This window comes from Anabrus simplex, chromosome 1, assembly GCF_040414725.1.
Source record: "Anabrus simplex isolate iqAnaSimp1 chromosome 1, ASM4041472v1, whole genome shotgun sequence".
Classification (NCBI taxonomy): Eukaryota; Metazoa; Arthropoda; class Insecta; order Orthoptera; family Tettigoniidae; genus Anabrus; species Anabrus simplex.
The window spans coordinates 1,635,058,300-1,635,085,905 of NC_090265.1; the positions used below are offsets into that span (position 1 = coordinate 1,635,058,300).

Consider the following 27,606-nt stretch of genomic DNA (forward strand, 5'->3'; position numbering starts at 1 on the left):
GGAGACCTGAGACAGACGATGTTCGGACCGCGCTAACTAGATACGTACGTACAGTCGTTCGTCCGACGGCTTTTGTGGGTTTGTTGACATCATATTGATAGGGCTGTTTTGCCATAACAAATATATCGCATATACAAATCGAAAGATACTCCGATGTATGGAATATGCAGGAAACGAAATCAAGTGTTAAGTAAAGAATACAGTAATGCGATTTATTCAAAACTGAAATTTGAACATACCTGAGAGGAAAATTCAACAAAATTTTACCAATATTATACCAATATTCTTAAACAATTACGCGAGTTTCTATCGCTCATCGTTGCACGGTGTTTACTTTTGGTAAGCTTAAGAACCGGAAATAAACGCTCACAAATGTACATTGAGCCGAACATTGATAGAACTTTATATGCATGTATATATAAAAGGGGGTATTCTTCTTGCGGAAAGCCACTATAAAATTCTTCCAAACTTCGTGACATTAGAAAGCGGTCTTTAAGACGAACATTGCACTGCAGTTCAAGCTACTCTAATTGAAATAGCTGTGGAGCACTGTCTGCGCTAAGAGAAAATGTTCGAACAATTGCATCTAACACCGCTTGGGGTTCTGATAATTCAGAAAATCTCTTTTCAAACTCTTCTTGTAATTGGCGAATTGCCTGCAAGTACTCATCAATGTCGACACCTTATTTCACTGCTTCAACCAATGGAAAATGTCCTGTGTTCCTTGCACACAACTGGTTTTCCCACAAAATCAATTTTTATTTGAACTCTTGAATTTCTTCCACCAAATAGCAGATATTGTGCTTTTCGCCCTGAAGCGTTTTTTTTTTTTTTTTTTTTTTTTTTTTTTTTTTTTTTTTTTTTTTTTTTTTTTTTTTTTTGCTATTGGCTTTACGTCGCACCGACACAGATATGTCTTTATGGCAACGATGGGGCAGGAAAGGGCTAGGACTGGGAAGGAAGCGGCCGTGGCCTTAATTAAGGTACAGCCCCAACATTTGTGTGAAAATGGGAAACCACGGAAAACAATCTTCAGGGCTGCCGACAGAGGGGTTCGAACCTACTATCTCCCGAATACTGGATACTGGTCGCACTTAAGCGACTGCAGCTATCGACCTCGGTAAGCGAAGTGTTCAAGGTATTCAGATGGACAGTAATGTCACTTAAAAAGGCCCAGTCCGCCACCCACTTAAGATTACGCAAAATAATTTCGGGCCACCCTTTCATGTCATAAAAGGTATCTGTTGCATTCCGCAAGCTAAAAACTCGATGAAGCACCTTCGCCTTGCTCAGCCATCTTACTTCTGCATGGTACGGGATATCCGGATATTCCACTTCGATGTCATCCAAGAACTCTTTGACTTTATTTTTTGTTGCTATTTGCTTTACGTCAAACCGACACAGGTAGGTCTTATGGCGAAGATGGGACAAGAAAGGCCCAGGAATGGGAAGGAAGCGGCCGTGGTCTTTAAGGTACTAATTAAGGTTCAGCCCCAGCATTTTCCCGGTGTGAAAATGGGAAACCACGGAAAACCATCTTCAGGGCTGCCAACAGTGGGCTTCGAACCCACTATCTCCCGAATGCCAGCTCACAGCTGTGCGCCCCTAAGTGCACGGCCAACTCGCCCGGTATTCTTTGAATTAACGGCGCGTGAGTCCATGGGATCGAATAAAATTTACCACTCGCGCAACTGTTCCGATTACGTCTTTAAGTTTGTCGACTTTTGCACAGATTGCCTCCTGGTGTATCAAGCACTGGATCGCCGCCATTAGGGTAGTACCGCTCTCAGTCATTTTTAATTTTATATAGCTGAGGAACCCCGTGCGTAGACTACGTAATGCAGGAGCTCCATCCGTCGTTACACTCGTGAACCGCTCCCATTTTAATCCCATTGACTCAAAAACACACTCCACTGCTTTGAAAATATCGAAACCGGTAGTGGTGTCTTTGAGAGCTACCAAGTCTAGGAAATCCTCGGTGAGCCGAATATCGTCATCCACCCTCGAAAGAAAATAACGATCTGAGCTGTGTCCGCAATGTAGGTTGATTCATCGAGGGCGATGGAAAAGGATAAAAATTTGCTGCCTTCTCCATTAATTGTTGTTCCATATCAACGGCCATATTGTCTATTCTGCGAGGTACAGCGTGAGGAGAAAGAGAGATTTTGTGAAATTTCTCAACTAGCTCCATAGGACAAATACATGCCGCCGCGTCCATTAGGCACTCCTTGATTACATTCCCTTCCACGAAGGGTTTCCCAGCTTTGGCAATTTGCGACGAACATTTGTAGCTTGTTCGTAAAGTGGGTCCACCAACCTCACTCTCTTCAATCTCCTGTCAGACAAAAATACGGCAAGTCACAACTTTAGTGTTCTTCAGATAATTCAATCATTTATACATTCCAGTTTGTAAATAAGCATTTAAAAATTAAAACAATAATATCTACAGAACAGTGCTGCTTGAAATTTTCTTTCAATTCTTCCAACTTCGATTAGCGACTGGCGTCTGTCAAATCACCGTAATAATCCGTGTGGTTGGCACTGTAATGCCGTTACAAATTGTGTTTTTTTAAACATAAAATCTCAGTGGCACACTAAAAAATCGGATGCTCTCTTCGGCCCGGCGGGCAGACCGCTCGCTCAGCTAGCCAAGCTCCTCCCACCACTACCGAAACTACCTTCCCTCAAAGCGCTCGGAGCACTGGCTTGGAGCGCTCGGGGAGCGCTGTTTGGATGGCCCTGGATTAGAGGGATGCTTTATTTTATGTAACAATATTTCAAAGCATTAGAATTGCCATGTTGTTTTAAATTTAACAAGTGGTACATGAAACTGTATTTTATAAAGTTCCTAGAATTGTATATTTTCTACACTAAACATAATTTTTTAAAATACCTCAGCCTTCTGGGTTTCACAGAAATGAGTGAATGCTATCAAGTTGATCACACATTTGAACAAATACATTACAGCTCAATGTTCTTTTTTATCATATCTATCAGCTAGTATCAGTGATTGTGTAATTGCTCAGTAAATTTGGCTGAATATACCTTGTTAATATTTTGGTTCATTATATAATGTTTGATGGATATTGGCAAACTATTTAATTAAAATCCTTTGATGTTAGGTAACATTGTCCAAGAGATTGTTTTATTTTTAATTTATAGAATTAAATAATGGTAGCAAATTATACAGGCACTTTCTTTTCCTAGTGGTTTAATGTCACGTAAACACACTTAAGATTTTCAACAATGCAAGGATGGGAAAGGGTTAGGATTGAGAAGAAAGCAGCCATAACCTTAATTAAGGTATAGCCCTGGCATTTGCCTGGTGTGAAAATGGGAAACCACGGGAAATCATCTTTAGGGCTGCATGGTGGGATTTGAACCACTATCTCCCGAATGCAAGCTCACAGTTGCTTTCAGCTGTCTTTATCAGTAGTTCATGTCAGCACATTTGTATTAACAGGGGATTATAATCTCAAATACATTAATATTTCAGAAATTTGTAGTTGTTTCAAGATACAGATAATGTCAAATGTACTTTAATCAGAGGATGAGAATAAAATGTATCAACTCAGAAGTCCTGAATAGCATGGATGAAGATGTTTGACCCATGAGAGATCCTCTAAGATGACAAGTCTTTATTGTTTAACTCAGAAGGTTGCATGCCAGGGAAAAGACTGGTGTTTTGTTAAAGTTAGTATCACTACAAATATGAGTGACAGATAATGATCACCCTCTCATATGGGTGAATAGCTGATAGTGGTATTTAGGAAGTGATGGCAGCAAATATTTCATGGGTATGGTGCTTTAGACTGTGTGAGAGCGCCTGCATACTTATTTTGTACGGTCATTTCCACCACACGCGACTTCTAAAGTGACAGGAATTATTGACAGAAATAGATGAAGACAGAATATGAAAATTGGTGGACAGTGTCAAAAAATAGCTTCATTCATTCATTCATTCATAGGTTGTTCTGCCATCCGGCAGGTCCAGTCATGGCTGTGACTTCCATATCTCTCGATCTTGTGCCCTTTTCTTCACTGCTGCATAATCTTCCTTTTTTTTTCTAATGCTGTCTAATAACTGGTATCGTGTCCTTCCCCTTCCTCATTTTCCTTTTATCATCCCTTCAATTGCTACTCGTAGTAAAGTGTTGTGTCTTAGATTATGCCCTATCCAATTTTTCTTCCTATTTTGGATTATGGACATCATGCTCCTCTCTTCTCCCACTCTCTTCAGAACTTCCTCATTTGATATTTTATCTTCCCACTTTACTCCTTCAATTCTTCACCAAATTCACATCTCAAATGCCTCTATTCTTCTCTGTTCTTCCTTCCTTAATGTCCATGTTTCAGCGCCATATAGAGCTATACCCCATACGTAACACCTTGCAAGTCTCTTCCTCAGATCTTTCCCTAGTGGGCCACAAAGCAGTTTTTTCTTCTTGTTGAAGCTTTCCTTGGCTAAAGCAATTCAAGCTTTTATGTCTGTTATAGAGTGAAGGTCTTCAGTCACAATACTTCCAAGATACTTAAACTTATTCACCTGTTCAATAATTTCTCCCCCTATCTTGATTGTTGCTTTTTCACCTTTACCTCCAAGTATCATGAATTTGGTTTTCTTTTTGTTTATGCTTATTCCATACTCTTCACACTTTTTGTTTAATTCTCTCAGCATTTTGCGGAGGTCCTTCACATTTTCAGCTATTATTGAACATCCCTCTTGGTAAGTTATTCCAATCCCTAACTCCCCTTCCTATAAATGAATATTTGCCCCAGTTTGTCCTCTTGAGTTCCAACTTTATCTTCATATTGTGATCTTATACATTCAATTCTCTTGCCTCCAACGTTGACACCTCTTTTACCATCCAAGCATTCACAAATAATTTCCTCCAAGTAAATATTAAACAAAGTTGGTGATAAGCAGCAACCCTGTCTAACACCTTTTCCCAGTCTGATTTCTTCTGTTAATTCACCTCGTATTCTCACTCCTGCCATTTGGTTGTAATATAATTCCTTGATCAATCTTCTCTCTCTCTCTCCATTCCACTCCATGTTTTTTAATTATCCCCAAGAGTTTATCCCACCTCACTTTGTCAAATGCCTTCTCTAAGTCTACAAACACTGTGTATACTTTTCTATTCTTCTCTATGTACCTTTCTCCTATGACTTTCAGTAAACCAATGGCATCCCTTGTGCCTACTCCATGCCTAAACCCATTTCGTTCTTCACTAATATAATTCTCCATTCGTCTGTAAATCCTTCTGTTTATTGCTCTTAATAGTATTTTAGCTGCATGAGAAATTAAGCTTAGTGTCCTGTGTTCTTCACATTTCTTACTATTTTTCCTTTTTTCTATTGGTATTATTATATTTTCCAGAAAATCTAAAGGTACCAAATAGACTATATTATGATACAACAAAGATATAGGAATGGCTTAAAAAATGCAAAATATTATCCAGGAGCAGACATATGTTCTGATCACAACCTAGTTGTTGCAGAACTGTGCATTAAATTAAAAAGAGTTAGGATAAGTAAGAGCAATGAAGTCAATCAATCAATCAGTACTGATCTGCATTTAGGGCAGTCGCCCAGGTGGCAGATTCCCTATTTGTTGTTTTCCTAGCCTTTTCCTAAATGATTTCAAAGAAATTGGAAATTTATTGAACATCCCTCTTGGTAAGTTATTCCAATCCCTAACTCCCCTTCCTATAAATGAATATTTGCCCCAGTTTGTCCTCTTGAGTTCCAACTTTATCTTCATATTGTGATCTTTCCTACTTTTATAAACGCCATTCAAACTTATTCGTCTACTAATGTCATTCCACGCCATCTCTCCGCTGACAGCCCGAAACATACCACTTAGTCGAGCAGCTCTTCTTCTTTCTCTCAATTCTTCCCAACCCAAACATTGCAACATTTTTGTAACGCTACTCTTTTGTCGGAAATCGCCCAGAACAAATCGAGCTGCTTTTCTTTGGATTTTTTCCAGTTCTTGAATCAGGTAATCCTGGTGAGGGTCCCATACACTGGAACCATACTCTAGTTGGGGTCTTACCAGAGACTTATATGCCCTCTCCTTTACATCCTTACTACAACCCCTAAACACCCTCATAACCATGTGCAGAGATCTGTACCCTTTATTTACAATCCCATTTATGTGATTACCCCAATGAAGATCTTTCCTTATATTAACACCTAGATACTTACAATGATCCCCAAAGGAACTTTCACCCCATCAACGCAGTAATTAAAACTGAGAGGACTTTTCCTACTTGTAAAACTCACAACCTGACTTTTAACCCCGTTTATCAACATACCATTGCCTGCTGTCCATCTCACAACATTTTCGAGGTCACGTTGCAGTTGCTCACAATCTTGTAACTTATTTATCACTCTATAGAGAATAACATCATCCGCAAAAAGCCTTACCTCCGATTCCACTCCTTTACTCATATCATTTATATATATAAGAAAACATAAAGGTCCGATAATACTACCTTGAGGAATTCCCCTCTTAATTATTACAGGGTCAGATAAAGCTTCACCTACTCTAATTCTCTGAGATCTATTTTCTAGAAATATAGCAACCCATTCAGTCACTCTTTTGTCTAGTCCAATTGCACTCATTTTTGCCAGTAATCTCCCATGATCCACCCTATCAAATGCTTTAGACATGTCAATCGCGATACAGTCCATTTGACCTCCAGAATCCAAGATATCTGCTATATCTTGCTGGAATCCTACAAGTTGAGCTTCAGTGGAATAACCTTTCCTAAAACCGAATTGCCTTCTATCGAACCAGTTATTAATTTCACAAACATGTCTAATATAATCAGAAAGAATGCCTTCCCAAAGCTTACATACAATGCATGTCAAACTTACTGGCCTGTAATTTTCAGCTTTATGTCTATCACCCTTTCCTTTATACACAGGGGCAACTATAGCAACTCTCCATTCATCTGGTATAGCTCCTCCGACCAAACAATAATCAAATAAGTACTTCAGATATGGTACTATATCCCAACGCATTGTCTTTAGTATATCCCCTTAGTATATGCCTTGAAAATTTGAAGGAAAACAAAAATGTTGTAGAGTTAGAAGAGAGGCTTGTTGAAAGATTACAAACTAAGAATGAGGCTAACTGTGTTAATGAAAAATGGGAGAGATTTAGAAACAATCTTAAAGAGACAGCAAAAGAAGTTCTGGGAACAAAACGGAGGAGGAAAATAAGAAAGGAATGGGTAACTGAAGAATGTTGGACAAAATGGAAGAAAAGAGAAAATGGAAAAATGTAAACACTCAAGAAGGAAGAAGGCAGATAGAAAATTAAATAATGAATTAAGAAGGGAGACTGAACAGGCTAGAGAAAAGTGGATCAAAGAAACCTGCAGCAAAATAGAACGGTTGGAAAGCGAAGGTAAATATGACATTATGTACAAAGAAGCTATGGAATTAACATTCAAGGATAAAAGGAATGGAAGTGGAATGACTGAGATTAAAACATTGGATGGACAGTTAATAAGTGAGCCTGAAAAAGTCAAGGAATGATGGAAAGAGTACATAGAATGGTTATATGATTGGAACAGCAGACCAGACAAGAGTAGTATAAATTTGGAGAAGGAAAATGAAATAAATGAAGATCAGATTGGGTTCAGTATATTAGAAGAGGAAATTGAGGCAACTATTAGGGAAATGAAGAATGGTAAAGCAGTTGGTGTAGATGAAATACCAGTTGAACTACTCAAAGTACTGCAGGGGAAAGGAAAATATATATTTGTAAAACTTTGTCAAGAAATATACTTAAAAGGGAAAGGGCCAAAAAAGAGCTGCAGGAGAATAAACATCTGCAAACTAAACAGGATTTGGTTAGAAGACAATTTTTCAAGTAGAGGAATTCGAGGAAGATATAAATTTACCTGAAGAAGTAGATGATGAGACTGATAATATAGAAATTAGTGATCATGACATCGCTTCTAAAGAGTCCGCGGAATCCGAGAATGAGAGTGCTCGAGTGAACACCCAAAGAAGATCAACTGCTATTAGAGTACACTGGTGGAAATAGTGAAACAAGATGGCATTATTGTCCGAATTCTAGTACTGATAGGAGAAAGGCAAGAAGAAGGAACTCTGCAATGCATCTGCTAGGACCGATAGATCAAGCTCAACATGCCAAAACTGTATAGGAATCTTGGGAGCTACCGTATTTTTCCCTAACAGCATCTTAGAGAAAATTGTGAACTTCACAAATATTTGGATAAGAAAAAGCAGGGAAAATTACTCTAGGGAGAGAGATGCTGGTGATGTAACATTGGCAGATATAAAAGCTGTGATTGATCTCTTATGCTTGGCTGCAACAATGAAATGTCCTCATACAATTTTCAAGGACTTGTGGCCAACAGATGGAATAAGAATCGAGTGCTTCAGAATTACAATAAATATACAAAGATTTCAGTTTATTTAACCCCTCAATGCAGTGGATTTAGATGCCCAGTCATCTCTGTGCTGCAGGGAGTGCTCTGAGTGTGGTGTTTAAATTTTCTCAGATTTGTTCAAGACTTTGTTCAAAGCAACATAACTTTGGTACCACTTTACGGATTTCGATAATACTTTCACATGCATGTTTAGAAAACTACATTCTTTAAAAAATATAATGCTATCTTACCTTAATAGTTGAGTTTGGTGTGGAACATCTTGAAACATCTCTCAATGCAGAGATCTGCTTTGCAGTCTGGTCACCAAAACACTGTCTCTCTCTGAATTTTCTGCTTGTAGCACATGACACATCATTTGGATGGCCTACTCTTTCTCTTAGTTGGTAGAATTCTCTTATGGAAATGTCTTTAATTTAGATGGAGCACATTTTTGTCCAAAGAATGACGTCCAGGCACCTTTCTTTCAAATGAACCTGAATGTTCCGTAAGCAGTGCCTGGGCGACATCCACTGTAAATTTCAAATGATCTATTCTAGACTTTGGTGAATTTCTCTGGCAAATGATCATTGCATTTAGAACGGCAACATTCATTAACCTCCTGAATAACTTGATATACCACTTTTCCCTCTTGCAGATCGACTTCACCTATGTGATCACTAAAGCCAGCAACAGAAACAGGCTTTTCTTTTTCCTGACCTTGCTTTGTTTTCTTTGTAATGGTAGAAATATCACACCACTTTAGGACAGAAACCTGGTTGGAATGTTGAGTTATAAGTTCCCCCTTCTTTAGTTTTGTGTTGATCACATCTTATGGGATGTCCTTTCTGTTGAGGCGCAAAATTCGTACACAGTCCAGGTTTATATGATTTTTAACTTACGAGCTAAAGCACGTTAATTTAAAAGTTATCCATCCACAATATGTATCCTTTGTTGAGAAGTGGCTCCACAAGCGATAAAACAATAGCATAAGTTTTTGTTGTGTCTGTTGATGTATGGCTTGAAGGGCCATGGCCTACCAAGAGACCACTGCTCAGCCTGAAGGCCTGCAAATTTGTATGCATTTATGCCAAATTTTGCAGATTTTAGAGGTATATATTGCCTAAAAGACAACATACCCCGCCATAGGATTAGTGAAATGAAAATGTTAAAGGTCCACCTTTTCAATACCATGAATGTTTATTGAAGTTAATATATATCACATAACGTCTAGAGAAGGTTGGTACTAGTTTCGACACTCATTGCGCGTCATCATCAGCCAACAAATCAATTGAGCAAAATGCAACTTATCGAATAGCAATATATGACACATGATAGCACCTACAAGACAAATGTTAAACTATGACTAGTTGAAATATAAAACACATGACAGCAAATACAAGGATTAATGTTGAAAGCTAAATTGTCAAAAGTTTAAACAATGAAATCAAAACAGAGAAGGTAACAATAGTTAGGGTATGATACACGAGAAAGTAGTCCAGCTTGAGGTTTGTAGAACATAAGGCATATCTATATACAACATTTAAATGCACCAATTAAGGCAAATTTTAAATGTAACATTAAAATATGAGGGTATGGTGTGTATAACCATCTAAAACATATGATAGCACCTATAAAGTCACTGTTGGATTATAATCTAATCCCAGTTCAATACGGAATAAAATGAAGTTTCTAACTTTCAATAGGATTAGTGACTCATCAGCTGCGATGTTCTGTTCTGGTAAGTACAAAGTCTGGAATTTATTTTTGTGGTAGGACATAATCAGATAAATTTTGAAAAGTTTAGAAGGTCCCTGATATGTATCATCTGACTCATTGTTGTTAAAATGCATAAAATGACTAAGTGATTCAAATCTATCCATTAAAATAACAGACCCCAAAATTGGCATAGACAAAATAGAGTTTTTAGAAAAATAGCTTTGTAGTTTAGGCTTTTGTATTATACCCATAAGCATAAAAGAACAATTACAACTTATATCTCATCCTTCGTGACTGGTTTGCAATCTTGCATTCTGGAACAAAGTGGTAAGCCCCTAGATGGGATTCTTTCCTCAGCATACCGTATATATTTGTTTCATGAACTATTAGTTTCACTAACTCATCCGTAAAGAACATCTTAAAACCTTTACACACAACTGCTTCAATCTGAGGTCCTGGGTTCCTTATAAACTATTCTACATAATTAGACATATTTTCCCATCGACATGTATTAGCCGTGTCGTGCACATTGCCATTCTGTGTACTATCACTCATATCTGATTCCGAACCAAGGACTTCACGTACAGTGACATCATCCATATCACTCAAATCACCATCTGAATCTAACAAACTTTCATCAGAATCATTCAACTGTTCTAAAACATCCTCTGTTTCCACACTCGATGACCTACACTTGCTTGTAGAAGCCATCTCCGTTTACAGAGGTTCCAACTATTACGGATTATCCATAATTATTACGGGTTTCACCCCACGATTACGGCATCACGGTCAAAGGGGAAATTATTACGAAAAAATGACAATATCACAAAAAATAATTTTCTATGGGACAAAAGAGGAAAGCAGGAAAAATGAATTCTTTTGAGAAATACTGCTCAACCCTCCTCGTTTCAACACTTGTGAGTGGGCAACGATACTTCGATTGTCACTTCCTTTTGCTACCCGTGAGCATTGAAAATTCATTGTGATTGAAAGAGCTCTTCTCCATTATGAAACCTTAGGTAATATTTGTATTTGCATGTTAACTCTTCCACAGAAAGAGTTTTCAGTGTTGATAGGAAAAATCGGAGGGAATTCAGGCTTACATTGAGCACATCTACACTGGAAACTCTTATGGTTCAGAAAGCAAAAATGCCATGCTTCGAGAAAATTCATACTGAAAAGCTGCTGAAGGGTGCAAAACAAACTACAAAGGATGTTTTATGACAGAACTAACTGGTAATGTGCAAATTTCGTTGTGTAATATGAAATACTTCGGAATAGATTGCTGTTGGGAAGGGCATAGGGGGTGTCATTATCCAGAAGGTAGGATATACTTTGGATTTGACTCGAAAATATGCTGCCGTGCAGGGGAGATTACTGAAAACCTACTTCAAAGGTTGGCAACTCTGCATTCGTGACCGACGGAATGTAAGATACCAGGTGATAAGGAAAAAGGATGGGAAAAAACAGTCCCAAGAGAGCCTTGAATAGACAAAATTTATGATTATGTTGATAGTCTGGTTCTTCCCCAAGAGGAAAGAAAGTGAGAAAGTGCTAGAAGTGTGCATAGTAGCCACCAGATAGTAGCCAAAAACAATGCTTACTCCTAGTGGCAGAGATAAACATTCCTTGAAATATTGAACACAGTATATATATCAATCAGTCACTACTGATCTGCATTTAGGGCAGTCGCCCAGGTGGCAGATTCCCTATCTGTTGTTTTCCTAGCCTATTCTTAAATGATTGCAAAGAAATTGGAAATTTATTGAACATCTCCCTTGGTAAGTTATTCCAATCCCTAACTCCCCTTCCTATAAACAAATATTTGCCTCAATTTGTCCTCTTGAATTCCAACTTTATCTTCATATTGCGATCTTTCCTACTTTTAAAGACATCACTCAAACATATTCGTCTACTGATGTCATTCCACGCTATCTCTCCGCTGACAGCTCGGAACATACTACTTAAAGTCAAAGAAATATTAATGTTTATTTTATTCCACCTATTCAATACATAAAGAGTGATTTTAATTAAGAATTAAAACTTATGAAGAAAATTGTAGGGACATGTTTTGCCCTTTATTTAAGGGCATCTTTAGCCTTAATCTCAAACCTGAAAGATAATAAATCAGTATCCTGATTGTTCTTAATTGTAGTTTTTTTTTTTTAAAGATAAATTACAAATTATAAAAGTGTGGATGATGTAGGTATATGCGTCAAAAGATGAGCGAGAGGGATGACAGTATTTAAGATATTCTTATAATAAAGCCTTAATAAAGCCATTTCATCCCTGCCTTCCCACTATACTTCACCATTCCAGGTCTAATTTCATCTATTCCTGCTGCTTTATGACAATGGAGTTTATTAACCATTTTCCCACTTCCTCAATCATAATTTCACCAACATAATTTTCCTCCTCCTCATGAGCTTACTTGTTCACAACACTAACCAGGAAGATATCCTTTTATGTTGAGAAGATTTTCAAAATATTCCTTCCACCTGTCCATTGATTCCCTGGGATCTATTATGAGTTCACCTGAATTACCCAAAACACTGTTCATTTACTTTTCCCCTCCCTTCCTAAGATTCTTCATTACTGTCCAGAAAGGTTTCCCTGCTGCTTGACCTAGACTAAAATGTTTCCATGACTTCTTTTTGGATTCAGCAACTATTTGTTTTTCTCTGTTTCCTTTATCTATGTACAGTAACCTGTCTGCATCAGCCCTCATTTGGAGCCATTTCTGATAAGCCTTCTTTTTATGTTTACAAGCTGCTCTCACTTCATCATTCCACCAAGAGGTTCACTTTTTCTCATCTTTACACACAGTTGTTCCTAGACATTCCCTTCCTGTTTCTAATACAGCATCCCTGTATGCCACCCATTATCTTTCTATATCCTGACCTGCTCACTGTCAACTGTTTGGAACTTCTCACTGATCGTATCCACGGTCTAATTTCCTCATCCTGGACACTTTCTATCCTTATTCTTTTGCATACAGATTTCACTTTCTCTATCCTAGGCCAAGAGATTCTTAGTTCACTACAGATCAAATAGTGGTCTGTATCATCAAAAAATCCCTGGTAAACCCATACATTCCTAACAGATATCCTGAATTCGAAGTTGGTTAAGATATAGTCTATTATGAATCTGGTACCTCTAGCTTCCCATGTGTAGCGGTGAATAGCCTTATGCTTGAAGAATGTATTCATAACTGCTAAACCCATACTGGCACAGAACTCCACCAAATGCTTCCCATTTGCATTAGCTTCCGTATCTTCCCCATATTTTCCAATCACCCTTTCGTATCCTTCAGTTCTATTTCCAACTCTCGCATTGAAATTGCCCATTAGCACCCTCCTATCCTTGCTGTTGACCCTGACTATGATGTAGCTCAATGCTTCATAAAACTTGTCAACTTCATCCTCATCTGCACCCTAACATGGTGAATACACTGAGACAATTCTCGTCCTAATTCCTCTAACTGCCAAATCTACCCACATCATATGCTCATTTACATGCCTAACAGAAACTGTGTTGTGTGCAATAGTATTTCTGATGAATAGCCCTACTCTGCACTCTGCCCCTTAAAACAAGAAGCATCATCAGCAACCCTTTTTAACACCCATTAAGTACACTTTATAATCTCCTATCTCTCCCTTGTTATCTCCCCTAACCCGAGTAGCATTTACTCCTAGCACATCCAAATGCATCCTCTTTGCTGATTCAGCCAGTTCTACTTTCTTTCTTCCATAAGCTCCATTAATATTGATAGCTCCCCATCAAATTCCATTTTGTTCGCCAAGTTATTTCCAAGGAGTTCCTTGTCTGTCAAATGGGAGTAGGCCTCCATTACTACCATAGGTCCGAGGCTTGCTTAAAATGTTTTGAGCTCGGTAAATTCATAAAGCAGGATGCTACCCTACTTACACATAGTCCAAGTGAGGATCTCTCCTTTAACCGGTTAGGGGCCACCAGTGGATTGTATAGTCCTAACCGCCTGAGCACAAGGAGGGCCATGACTCAGAATATGTCCGAGATGCCCACTCCCATTCCATAGCAATTGGTATCCCGACTCTCAGGACCACTTACTACGCCACTCAGCCGTTTCGCATGGTTTGTGAACTAGGACGTGACTACAGTAAGCCACACCATTCATTCATTCATTCATTGAAAAACACGAGACAATTACAATTTATTTTTTGGTGTAGTTTCCTGCTTTGGAAATGTATTTGTCCCAGTGTAGGGGCAACTTTTCGATGCCCTCATATTAAAAAAGAACAGGGTCGTGTCACCAGCCAGTTGCACATGAAGACTTCCACACTCTCGTCATCTTCAATTCATTGCCCTCCAAGTGCTTCTTTAAGCTGTCTGAACAAATGGAAATCGCAGGGCGGTAAATCCGGGCTGTAAAGAGAATGATCAAGTGTAGTCCAGTGCATTTCCTTTAGCTTGGAGACAGAGCTGCAGTATGGGGCTGTGAATTGTCGTGGAGGTGGATGACCTGTCGAATCGGTTGGTCTCATCTTTTGCGGCGATATGCAACCCTTGCCTTGTTCAACAGCTCACAGTAGTAAGAAGCATTGATTGTGCGTCACTCATGCAAAAATTCAATCAGCAAAATGCCTCGCCGATAGAAAAAACGGTTGCAAGGGCCTTGCCAGTTGACAGTCGAGTCTTGGCTTTCACTGATGCTCCATCTCCTTCCCTCCGCCACTCCTTACTGGCTTCTTTGGATTCGGGAGTATAGTAGTGGACCCGTGCTTCATCACAGGTGACAATCCAACTCAAAAATGCATCACCTTCTTCCGCAAACCTTGCTGTAAGCTTCTGACAGACGTCCAAACGTCTCAATTTCAGATTTTTGGTCAAAAGGCGAGGGACCCATCTGGAACACACTTTACGGAACTGTAGGTCGTTTGTGATGATTGCTTGACAGCTCCCATAACTGATTCCGACTTGTTCTGCAATTTCTAATACTCTTGCTCATCAATCATTGTCAATAATATCTTTAATCGCACAAATGTTTTCGTCTGTAATGCTGGTCCGAGGACGGCAATCGTGTTGCTGATTTTCCACATGTTCTCGTCCTTCCTTGAATTTTTTATGCCAGGCAAGCACACACGTCTTTAACAATGTTTGATCACCAAACCATGCAGTCAATCTCTGGCAAATTTCCGCTACTGTAACTCCTTCACAAGCAAGAAATTTTATAATTATGCCTTGCGCAGTGGAGGGGTGCACCTGTTGCTCTGATATCGTGAGCGTTACTGGTGAAACGGCGGAAAATATCTAACAGCACGCTCTTCCAACTCCTAATGGTCCCACCTAAGCATAGCAGAAGCGCAGGGCCTATCCTATCAATTGTTGATGTTCAGGAACAAGAAAACCTGTATATAGTCTATTTGATCGACCTTCATACAATATAATGAAATGTTTATGATGAAGATGAACATATATAAATTAATTACTCTAGATACACACACACACACACACACACATGCATAAATGATGAAGTTACATGAATACACACTTATTAAAATTGATTACTGAATACATACAGCTTTCATGTCGTCTAATGACTGAGATGTTGCATTATGTAGGTATGAAAAGTTTTATTAAATGTGACCTGTTATTTGTTTAGGAGGTGCTGAGCATCCCTGCTACCGGGCATGTGATGGCATTCCACAAACCTGTACATACAACTTCACTGTGCGTGAAGTGGTTACAATGAGTTCAAAGTGTGGAAGATGTCCTTATGTCCGAGAGAACTGTTTCAATGCGGGGTGCATAACTGCAGGGGGGTATGTTCGACCGGTTTCTGTCATAAACAATGAGCTGCCAGGGACAAGCATTCAGGTAATTCATCTATACTATTAATAAAAAAGTGTTAGTGTTTGTTTGTTTGTTTGTTTGTTTGTTTGTTTGTTTGTTTGTTTGTTTGTTTGTTTGTTTGTTTGTTTGTTTCCAATTGACTCAGAAATTATAGGACCAACTGAGCTGAAAATTGGTAAGAATAAAGCTTGAAATGCTGAGTCATGCAAGGGATACTTTTGATTTTGATACATTTCATAACTTTGAACTAGTAGGAGATTTTACAGAAGAATGTTGCAAATTTGAACAATATTTGCTGTACATCAACTAAAATAATGGATAAATGACTAGCCCCATTGAAAAATGAAGTGCACCATATGGCCTTGAAATTAAATTTTACAAGAAACATGATATGCATTTTCTTTGGAACTCTAATCTATGCAGCTAAATCTTTGAAATTCTTAGAACAGCCTTTAGCTACTGTTGTAAGTTTACTGTACAATGATTAACTGAAATTTATGTTCTGAGTAAGATATATGTTTCTCTTCTCCTTTCAAGCAATGTGTAAGAACATAAATATACTAACTGACTTATTGTCAAAATTTGGCAACATACGGTATTTCAAAAACTAAATGAATGCAGGTAAGAAAGCCAACAATAGCGATATACTGTATATAGGAAACAGATCAATCAATCAATCAATCCTGGTCCTAAATTTTTCAATAGTTCTGCGATGATTCCGTATTCTCCTGATGTCTTTCCATTCTTGAGTTTTTTGATGTTATGATGAATTTCTTCTTGCATTGGTGGTTTGGCTTCGGGTCTTATGTGTTCTGGGACTGTGTTTATGAATCGCTCAGGTGGTTCAGGGCGATTGAGGAGGTCAGAAAATAACATGCTAGTTCTTCACAGTTTTCTTAGTTAGTGAGCGTTTAGACTTCCGTCTTGTTTCTTGAAGGTCAAATTTTGCGGTACGCAATCTTTAATTCTGTTCACGAAAGTTTTATACAAAACTCGACTGTTGTGATTTCTGAAGTCATCCTCGATTGATTGAAGTTGCTTAGTTATATAATTATGTTTAGTTGTCCTGATAGTTCTAATTGCCTGTTTGCGGACATTGAGAAAGTGTTGTAGGGCTTCTGGAGATTTATGACTATTGTATTTTTGAAATGAAACTCGGCAATCAATAATAACTTGATCACAGTTGGAATTCCACCAGGGGTGTTTTGCTTTCTTTTTTAGTGGAATCAGTTCTTTGGGTTTTCTGACAATTTTGCTGCAGAAGTTGGTCCAATTGTTCACTGGTTCTTTATCCCATTTTTCCGCAATTTTTGTTTCTTGAATTTTTGATGCGTCAAATTTTGGGATGTAATGTTTTTTTTATGGATTATCTTCAGCGAAAATTTCATTTTGATTCTTGTAAGGTAATGATCCGAATCAATGTTTGCCCCTCATCGGACTTGAATGTCATGGATGGTTCTGTTATGGGCATGGGAGATGGCAAATGATCAATCTGGTATTCACCGAGATGTTGAATGGGAGATCGCCAAGTTTTCTGTTTGTGTCCAGGTTTCCTGAAGTGGGTAGACATAACTTTGAGGTTAAATTGATGACGAATGTGTACCAATCACATGCCATTGGTGTTTGTGTTTTGGTGTGTGGAAATTTTGCCGATGATTTTTCGATAGATTTTTTTCTTTGCCAAGTTGAGCATTGAAATCTCCCATCAGGATTTTCACGTCATCTCAATGAATGTTATTGATAATTTTCTCTAGTCTTTTCCAAAAATTTTCAACATTTTCAGGATTTTTCTTATTGTCGATATTAGTAGGTGCATGAGCATTTCTTGTTGGCACACTGGATGCGCATGGTCATGATTCGATCATTAATGAGTGTGACTTCTTTGACAGAGTTAATGATGGATTTGTGGACAAGAAAAGCCATTTCAAAGATTGGTGTACCTTTCGTGACTCTCTGTAATGTTTTGCTCTTGAAAATGTGGTAATTTCCGTAGTCTATAGTTTCATTGTCAGACATCCTAGTTTCTTGAAGAGCGAGAATGAGAATATTTTGTCTGCCAATTTCTTGTGTGAGATTGTGTAATTTTCCTGTTTTCTGTTTGTATGGAAGGTGACCAGAGATCTCCGACACTCTCATGTGTGCTTGCCTGGACTCCCCAGAATCTGAAAGTCTAATTGCCGCCCGTTGACAGGTGGATTGTGTACCATCTGGGGTAGAGTTGTGTTTGCTTGCACAGTTCATGTTTGCTTGTACTTGATTGGTTTGGCCTGGTAACTGCCAGGACCAGATAGGACAAGAGGTTGTTGAGGCCTTTGGAACATGGTATTTCCAACTGAGCTCACTGAGCTAACAGATGCTGACTATTAGCCGCTGGATACCAGTACAGAAGCTAATGAATTTAAGTTGCATCAAAGATAGTTCTTCCACCTTCTTCGCTGTTGGAAATTATATTCCTCTTCCACCGTTGTAGCTGTTGACTATCTTTGCATTTCCCCAAAAAGTAATCAGCTCGCCGACCTGGCTTACCGCTGGGATTGATTACCCAACCTTCCACTATTATTATTATTACTTAATAATTGATTAATATTATGCACAAGTATAAAAATCATCAATGTTAACATTCATGTACACCTTCCTATTGTGTTTCCCCTCTCCTCACTGGTCCAGCTAGATCTGCAGTGCACTGACTTTGGCATCTGGTCAGCTGGCTTGTTTACCAGCAACTTTGTGTTATGTCACGTTCCGGTGATGTCATGGGCTTTTGCGGAACTATACATGTAAAATATCAGCTAAGGATAACATGCAGGCAAACATAATTGGCAATAATATGAATTTTAGGGAGCTATGGAAGGATATTATAAATATTTTAAGGCGGAAACAGGTTCCAGGAGGGACATTCCAGGAATCATTAATGAACAAGGATCGTGTATATGAGAAGACTTACAGAAGTATTCAGTTAGCAGTATGCAAAGATGTAAGTATAATGTCCAGATAGAGGAGGCAACTAATACTGGTGAATTACTGAAATTCACCTATGGTGATAAAGATATTTACAACAAGATATAAAAATTGAAAGCTAGAAAAGCAACTGGGATTGGGTAGATTTCTCAGGATATATTGAAGGCAATGTGTTAGGATATAGTGCCATATCTGAAATACTTATTTGATTACTGTTTGATGAAGGAGTGATACCAAATGAATGGAAAGTTGCAATAGTAGCTCCATTTTACAATGGAAAGGTAGACAAACATAAAGCAAATAATTACAGGTTAGTCAGCTTGACATGTGTTGTTTGTAAGTTTTGGATAAGCATTATTTCTGATTATATGAGATATATTTGCAAAATTACTAACTGGTTTGACAGAAGGCAGTTCGTATTTAGGAAAGGTTATTCTAGTGGGGCTCAACTTGTAAGATTCCAGCAAGATTTAATAGATATTTTAGATTCAGGAAGTCAAATGGTCTGTATCACTATTGACCTATTCAAGACTTTTGATAGGATAGATCATGGGAGATTACCGAAAAAAATGATGGCTATTAAACAAGACAAAAGAGTTGTAGAATGGGTGGCTAATTTTCTAGAAAATAGAACTCAGAGAATTAGAGTATGTGATGTGTTATCTGATCCTGTAATGATTAAGAGGGGGGGGGGGGGTCCTGCAGGGCAATATTATTGGATCTTTATGTTTTCCTATATATAAATGATATGATTGAAGAACTGGGATCATAGATTAGGCTATTTGCAGATGATGTGATACTGTAGAGAGTAGTAAATGAGTTGCAGGATTGTGAGCAACTGCAGGGTCACAGCCCCAGCATTTGCCTGGTGTGAAAATGGGAGCCCACGGAAAACCATCTTCAGGGCTGCCGACAGTGGGGATTGAACCCACTATCTCCCGGATGCAAACTCACAGCTGCGCGCCCCTAACTGCATGGCAAACTTGGCTGGTAGGTAAACAGTTGATAGGGAATCTGCCACCAAAGCAACATCCCTAAATGCAGATCGTTGGAGAGTATTTAGGGGTTGTAGCTCGCTGAAATGAATTCATGATGATGAATAAAAATGTAAAGGAGAGGGCGTATAAGTCCTTGGTAGACCCAATTAGAGTATGGTTCCTGTGTATGGGATCCACACCAGGACTACTTGGTACAAGAACTGGAGAAGATCCAAAGAAAAGCAGCATCATTTTTTCAGGGTGATTTCTGGAAAAGGAGTAGTGTTATAAAAATGATAAAAACTTTAGGCTGGGAGATAAAATACTTGATTATGTGGTATGTTTCAAGTTGTCAGTGGAGAGATAGCATGGAATGACATTAGTAGACAAATAAGCTTGAGTGGATCTTTTAAAAGTAGAAAAGATCAAAATATGAAGATAAAGCTGGAATTTAAGAGGACAAATCAGGGAAAATATTCATTTATAGGACAAAGAAAGGGATTGGAATAAATAATCAAGGGAAATGTTTGATAAATTATTCACAAGTTCTTTGAAAACTTTTAAAAAAAGCTAGGAAAACATTTTTAAAAATTTGCTTTACATCACACTGACACAGATAAGTTTTATGGCGACGATGGGATAGGAAAGGCCTAGGAGTGGGAAGGAAGTGGCCATGGCCTTAATTAAGGCACAGCCCCAGCATTTGCCTGGTGTGAAAATGGGAGCCCACAGAAAACCATCTTAGGGCTGCCGACAGTGGGGCTTGAACCCACTATCTCCCGGATGCAAGCTCACAGCTGCATGCCCCTAACTGCATGGCCAACTCAGCTGGTAGGTAAACAATTGATAGGGAATCTGCCACCAAAGCGACATCCCTAAATGCAGATCATTGGAGACTGACGATTGATTAATCTACATTGAGGAACTGGATTAAGGAGAGTTAACTGTTAATTGTGCATCAATTTAATGTGAGACAAACCTAAAAGCCAGAGAAATAACAAAATATAACTACAGTATGTTCAGTCATTCCTTTTTCACATTGATAGTGAACTCTTGTAATCACAGGAAGTTAATACAAGAGGTTTTTGTAAAGTATAGCAGTATTTCTAGGAACAGCAGAATAAACTCTATGTGGATAGGAACAAAAAAAAATAAAAATTAAAAATAAAATAAAAGATAAACATGAAAGAGCATGGACAATCTCCACACCATCATGCACAGATGAGTTCTAAGCTCATCAGCCCCAATTCTTCTTCTTCACCCATTTATCCTCGGCTCCAACTACTTCATTTCTGCTTCCCTGCAATGTGTGTTCTGATGTGTGTCCCTATTCTATTAGAGCTCTGGAAACCCATCACATTTTCCCATCTGATCTTGCTTACTACATGTGCTAGGGGCTTATTTCATCCTGTTGTGAAGCATGTGCTGTCCTTCCTGTACTGCCTGCCCCTACACCATGATTTCCCTTCATTTCCTGATCCTGCCCATCCTGTATATTTTTATAGTAAGAGGACAAAGGTGATTGTGAGTAGGAAGGTATTGATTTGAGGTGATAAGAGATATATAAAGCTGTTACCAAAGGGAAGTACTCATTTTCTTATGTATGTCACTTGGATGCATAATGTTTGAAGAGTTTCTTTATTGATTTTAGAGGCAAAACCACATTTAATATCATGCCCATCCCTTTATAATGTTTAATGTTTTAATTGAGGGTACCGGTACTTTGAAAACATATACTGTCACAGTTGTCATGAGTATCCTCTATCCTGTCAAAATTGCTATACAGTTTTCCATAAACATAAGACCTAGCATCGGTCCTGCTCATACATCGCATCATGTCCTACAACCAAACTGGTCATTACAATTGAGCTGTCCTGTCTTATCCTGCACTAACCCGCTTTCTATCAGCCTATCCCATACCCATTTCTGTGAAATAATGGGCTGCTTCAAGATGAGTACAGCCCACTATGAGATCCCGTGCAGACCTCTAGTCCCTATTCAGGTTCTTATCTTTCTATGCGTGTCTTTAATAACCACTTGTTTGTCCCTTTTCATTACTGCAAGAATAACAAGTGGCAAACATTTTACAGTGATAATAATGGTAGAATAGGCTTTGAGGATAAGAGTACTTGATGTAAAAGAAATCCTAAATATTTGTCATTAAACAATGTATGTTGCACTTGAGAAATAATGTGGTCGTATATTGTCAATCCAATTAAAGGAAGTTATTTTAGTCAGTCAACTTGCTAGCTTTGACAGCTGTTCAAAGAAACATGCATGTAGGCTGACCCAAAACTTTCCTTTCTTTAATACAAGGTAATACTGAAAACTTATCACCTGTCTATGATTACAGGTTTGTCTTGGTGATACTGTTGTAGTGAACATGATGAACAGCCTTCCCATTGAGGGCATTACGATTCATTGGCATGGTATTCATCAGAATGAGAGACCCTACATGGATGGTACTCCATATGTTACTCAATGCCCCGTGTCTCCTCATGACACTTTCCAATACAAGTGGAAGGCTGATACTCCTGGAACACATATGTGGCACTCACATGTTGGTAAGCTCATTGTTCGATGAGACAAGTATTAAATTGCCATTAGAAAATGTATTCATGGACATTGTTTTATAATTCATATGCCTAATTTACACAATGCCAGTGACTGGTATGCCAGGTGGACAGTATTGGATATGCAACTTGCATCCAGCAACTGGGACGTCATAGTGTAACAGTTAAAACTGCCAGACTTTAAGATCGACAGGTTGGTAAGTATCTAACTTTGAAGCTACACCCGGTCTGTCCGATGTATGAGGAAAAACAGTTACTGCATTGAAAACGGTAAACACCTGACTTTGCGTAAATGTTGGATCTGTTAATTGATTTGGAATTGTGAACTATATCTATGTTTCTATTGCTGGTTCTGTACGAAATTTTAATATTATGTTTCTTGAAAACGTTCGTTACACTGTGTATGTTTTCATTAAAGGTGAAGGTGGCGAATAGGGCAGGGTTAGGTCTTTCTTTGGCAAAGTCAGGTGTTTACCGTTTTCAATGCAATAACTGTTTTTCCTCATACATCGGACAGACTGGGCGTAGCTTCAAAGTTAGATACTTAGAACACGTCAATGCCATCAGGTATAATAGATTTTCTGCAATAGGCCAACACATACATGACTTAAAGCATAATTTTACTACCATAGAACAAGACCTAGAAATCCTCAAAAACATAAATAAAGGTAGGTAAGTAGTTAAAAAGGTACATATAGCTTGCCTCCATTGGGGTTGTGCCTGAAAAGAGCTGGATCACCTCAGCACAAGAACACAAATTTACAATTTGAAGCTCCCTCTGTGGATTAGTGGTAGAGTGTCAACCTCCAGATCCACAGATTACGAGTTCAAACCCAGCAGAAGTAGTTGGATTTTTGAAGGGTGGGAAAAAATCCATTCAAAACTCCATGTCATATGATGTTGGCATGTAAGAGATATCTGATTACACATTTGATGTGCACCCGATAAAATTCATTTTTGAAAACTCAGCCACAGTTGCCCAAGATAATGTTGAAATTGATGTGTAGCCAGCCTAGATGTTGTCAAATTAAAATTTGTTTACATGGTAGCTGAGTAATAATAATAATAATAATAATAATAATAATAATAATAATAATAATAATAATAATAATAATTGTTATCATCATCATCATCATCATCTGGAACAACTGTTAGACTGGCCATCACTGTTTACATGGTTCCAGCAAGATCAAAGACCGAAGAGCTGGCATTCATGTGAACTTCGTTCTACTGTCTGAAGATCTGAAGACAGAAGAGAATTATTCTGCTTTGATATTGTATGATGAATAGAGCCTCCATGGCTTAGGCAGCAGCACACTGTCCTCTCACTGTTAAGTTCTGTGGTTGTCACTCCATGTGAGATTTGTGTTGAACAAAGCAGAGGCGGGACAGGTTTTTCTCTGGGTACTCTGGTTTTCCTTATCATCATTCATTCCAGCAACACTCTCCAATATCATTTCATTTCATCCGTCAGTCATTAATTATTGCCCCAGAGGAGTGCGACAGATTTTGGCAGCTGGCACAATTCCTACCCTCACCGCTAAATGGGGGCTTTATTCATTCCATCCCTGACCTGGTCGAATGAATGGAAACAGGCTGTGGATTTTCAATTTCATTGTATGATGAGGTATTGGATTTGTTGACTGAAGATAGAGGACAAAAAGACAAAGAATATGAGTATGAGACTAGATGTATAAAATAATTCTGGGAGCTTCAGAAGGTAAGAGAGCTACAAGGTCATGATCCTTAGGAGAATAAAGCTGTGACAAGGCTTATACCAGTCCAGTTTCAGGAACCATTGCACTCAACAACAACAATTATTATATGTTCTGATACTGCAATGCACCACGCATTGCCAGCAAGAGTGAAGTTAGACATTTCAGTAGCTTTTCTAGCTTCAAGAACCAATATATAAGTGTTATCAGTATTTTTTGGTTCTCTTAATCATTTATATCAAATGTAATTCCTGGAAATGTTTACACGAGACCAGTCACTAGTGTGAACTTGGGATCACTGGTGGAGGAAGGAATACCAGTTTGCACTCAATTCAAACATGTTTGATTTCACCAGTCTGGACAGTTGCACAGTTGCTGGCACAATGGCTTTTCCAGTGGCTGGACCCTGCTGGCTTTCAGTGACTGGCAACAACAATGACTGGCATCCTGTAAATTAGACTTAAGTTGGGCAAACTCCTTATAATATTTTGTAATGTTTTGATTTATGCATTCATGACCTGGAATAATAGACGTTACAGTCTTATGAGTTGATGCTGTGTGGGAAAAACTAGAAATTGTTTGTGAATTTGTTTTTCATTGAATAATTCCCGTTCGTATCAATATACTCATTTTATTATATCATATTTGTCTAATTCCCTGCCAAGGAAAGATCAAATGCCATGCAAATATAGCACCGTGAACTACTTCTCTGTATATAATGTTGAATATTAAGTCATCTGGTGACAAATGATGCTGTCATCTGATCTGAGGAGAAACAATGAAATTGAATTAAAACCTGTTCTGGATGATTTCCGATGTGGAGTAACATTACAAAAATGTTGCAAAGTTTAGGCTGGGAAGACTTGTGAGAAAGGAGATGAGCTGCACGACTAAGTGGTATGTTCTGAGCTATCAATGGAGAGATGGCCTGGAATGACATTAGTAGATGAATAAGTTTGAATGGTGTTTTTAAAAGTAGGATAAAGTTGGAATTCAAGAGGACAAATTGGGGCAAATATTTATTTATGGGAACATGAGTTAGGGATTGGAATAATTTACGAAGGGAGATGTTCAATGAATTTCCAAAATTTTTGCAATTTTTTAAAGACTAAGTAAACAAGAGATTGGCAATCTGCCACCTGGGCTGCTGCCCTAAATGCAGATCAGTGGTGATTGATTGATTGATTGATTGATTGATTGATTGATTGATTGATTGATTGATTGATTGATTGATTGATTGATTGATTGATTGATTGATTGATTGATTGATTGATTGATTGATTGATTGATTGATTGATTGATTGATTGATTGATTGATTGATTGATTGATTGATTGATTGATTGATTGATTGATTGATTGATTGATTGATTGATTGATTGATTGATTGATTGATTGATTGATTGATTGATTGATTGATTGATTGATTGATTGATTGATTGATTGATTGATTGATTGATTGATTGATTGATTGATTGATTGATTGATTGATTGATTGATTGATTGATTGATTGATTGATTGATTGATTGATTGATTGATTGATTGATTGATTGATTGATTGATTGATTGATTGATTGATTGATTGATTGATTGATTGATTGATTGATTGATTGATTGATTGATTGATTGATTGATTGATTGATTGATTGATTGATTGATTGATTGATTGATTGATTGATTGATTGATTGATTGATTGATTGATTGATTGATTGATTGATTGATTGATTGATTGATTGATTGATTGATTGATTGATTGATTGATTGATTGATTGATTGATTGATTGATTGATTGATTGATTGATTGATTGATTGATTGATTGATTGAGAAAAAAAGAAAATCTAATTATTACACCTAGAAGATCCTTTACTGAAAAACAGCAGCTAGAAGCTACATTTAAAATCAAATCAATATTAATATTAGGGTTTTGATTCTTAGCTTTGTTGTTTTTATTATGTAGTTTATGTTTTAATTTTATGTCATTGTCGTGCTACTGTAATTAAGCATTGCCCCCAGGATATCTCCCAACTGCAATGCGTTTGTTGTTATTATTATTAAATAATAATAATAATAATAATAATAAAAACCAAACCCAATGGCGCAACAGCCCTGAAGGGCCTTGGTCTACCAAGCAACCGCTGCTCAGCCCAAAGGCCTGCAGATTGTGAGGTGTTGTGTGGTCAGCACAGCAAATCCTCTTGGCTGTTATTCTTGGCTTTGTAGACTGGGGACGCTGTCTCACCATCAGATAGCTCCTCTATTGTAGGCTGAGTAGACCTCGAGCCAGCCCTCAGGTCCAGGTAAAAATCTCTGACCTGGCCGGGAATCGAACCCGGGGCCTCCGGGTAAGGGCGGGGTATTGTACCCCTGCACCATGGGGCTGGAAATAATAATAATAATAATAATAATAATAATAATAATAATAATAATAATAATAATAATAATAATAATAATAATAATAATAATAATGTAGTACTATATTAGTTTTAACCCAGGAGTGGTGGCGCAGGATCTTTGGTGACCTGGCGCAAATTTATTTTGTTAGATTGCAGGTATTTTTAAACTTTGGCTGCCCTTTCCCCACTTCCTTGCCTTTCGTCTGAGGTCATTGACTTTGTAGAGAAGGGTGTTGATTCTTAGAAAAAGGGATTATTGTCAAGGGGTGTAATAAAGTGGCTCATTAGACCCTGTGCCGCCAGTCCCATTTGTCGGAAGGACGACAGTAGCAGTGTTGAGTGTACCCAGTGAGTTACTTGTGTAATCATGTTAGGGCTTCATTCAATCAATACCTTATGACTGAAATGAGTTATGAGTATGAGGCAAGGGCGTTATCACATTTACAGACAGTGGAAGAGGAAGAAGTTTAGTGAGAATGAGGATGAATTAGAAGTAGTAGACTCTAACAGTGATACGGGGCAGAGTGCTAACGAAGAAGTAGTAAATATTAGTGATGATGATCTTTCTCAATGGTTTTCGACCATAATGAGAAAGGATGGTGTTACAAAATGGACATAAATTTCTCCTCCTAACAGCTCACGTACTCGAACCCACAACATTGCGCTCATTTACCGCGAGTGATACTCGTAGAAGCTTGGAGCATTTTTTTCACAAATGATGATATGTTGGAAATCATTGTAAACTCTATGAACCTGAAAACTGAAAGAGTCAGAGGAAATTGCAAACAAATTATTTATCACAATTTTATGGATTGTCATGAAGAAGATAGTGATTTCCAGTAGTATAATTATTTTGCGAGGACCCCTCCCCATCACCCAGGGATATACTGCAGGAATTACATTACATAGTTAAGCGAATCTGAGCCTGTCAGCTGAATTCAGCAAGATAAGGTGTTCAATAAAGATTATTCCTGTGCATGACATATTTTTACTTTTACAATACTCATATGCTGTGAAGCTAATTAGT

The 27,606-nt window shown here is 38.0% G+C and overlaps 1 protein-coding gene across 1 annotated transcript in view; it reads left to right on the forward strand.

The window, feature by feature from the left end:
* Positions 1 to 27,606, forward strand: part of LOC136858629 (uncharacterized) — a 71,298-nt gene that overhangs the window by 5,879 nt on the left and 37,813 nt on the right. The window contains exons 3-4 of the mRNA XM_067138330.2: positions 15,772 to 15,986; positions 22,251 to 22,461. Coding sequence (XP_066994431.1) covers positions 15,772 to 15,986; positions 22,251 to 22,461 — 426 coding nt within the window. The remainder of the gene's footprint in view (positions 1 to 15,771; positions 15,987 to 22,250; positions 22,462 to 27,606) is intronic.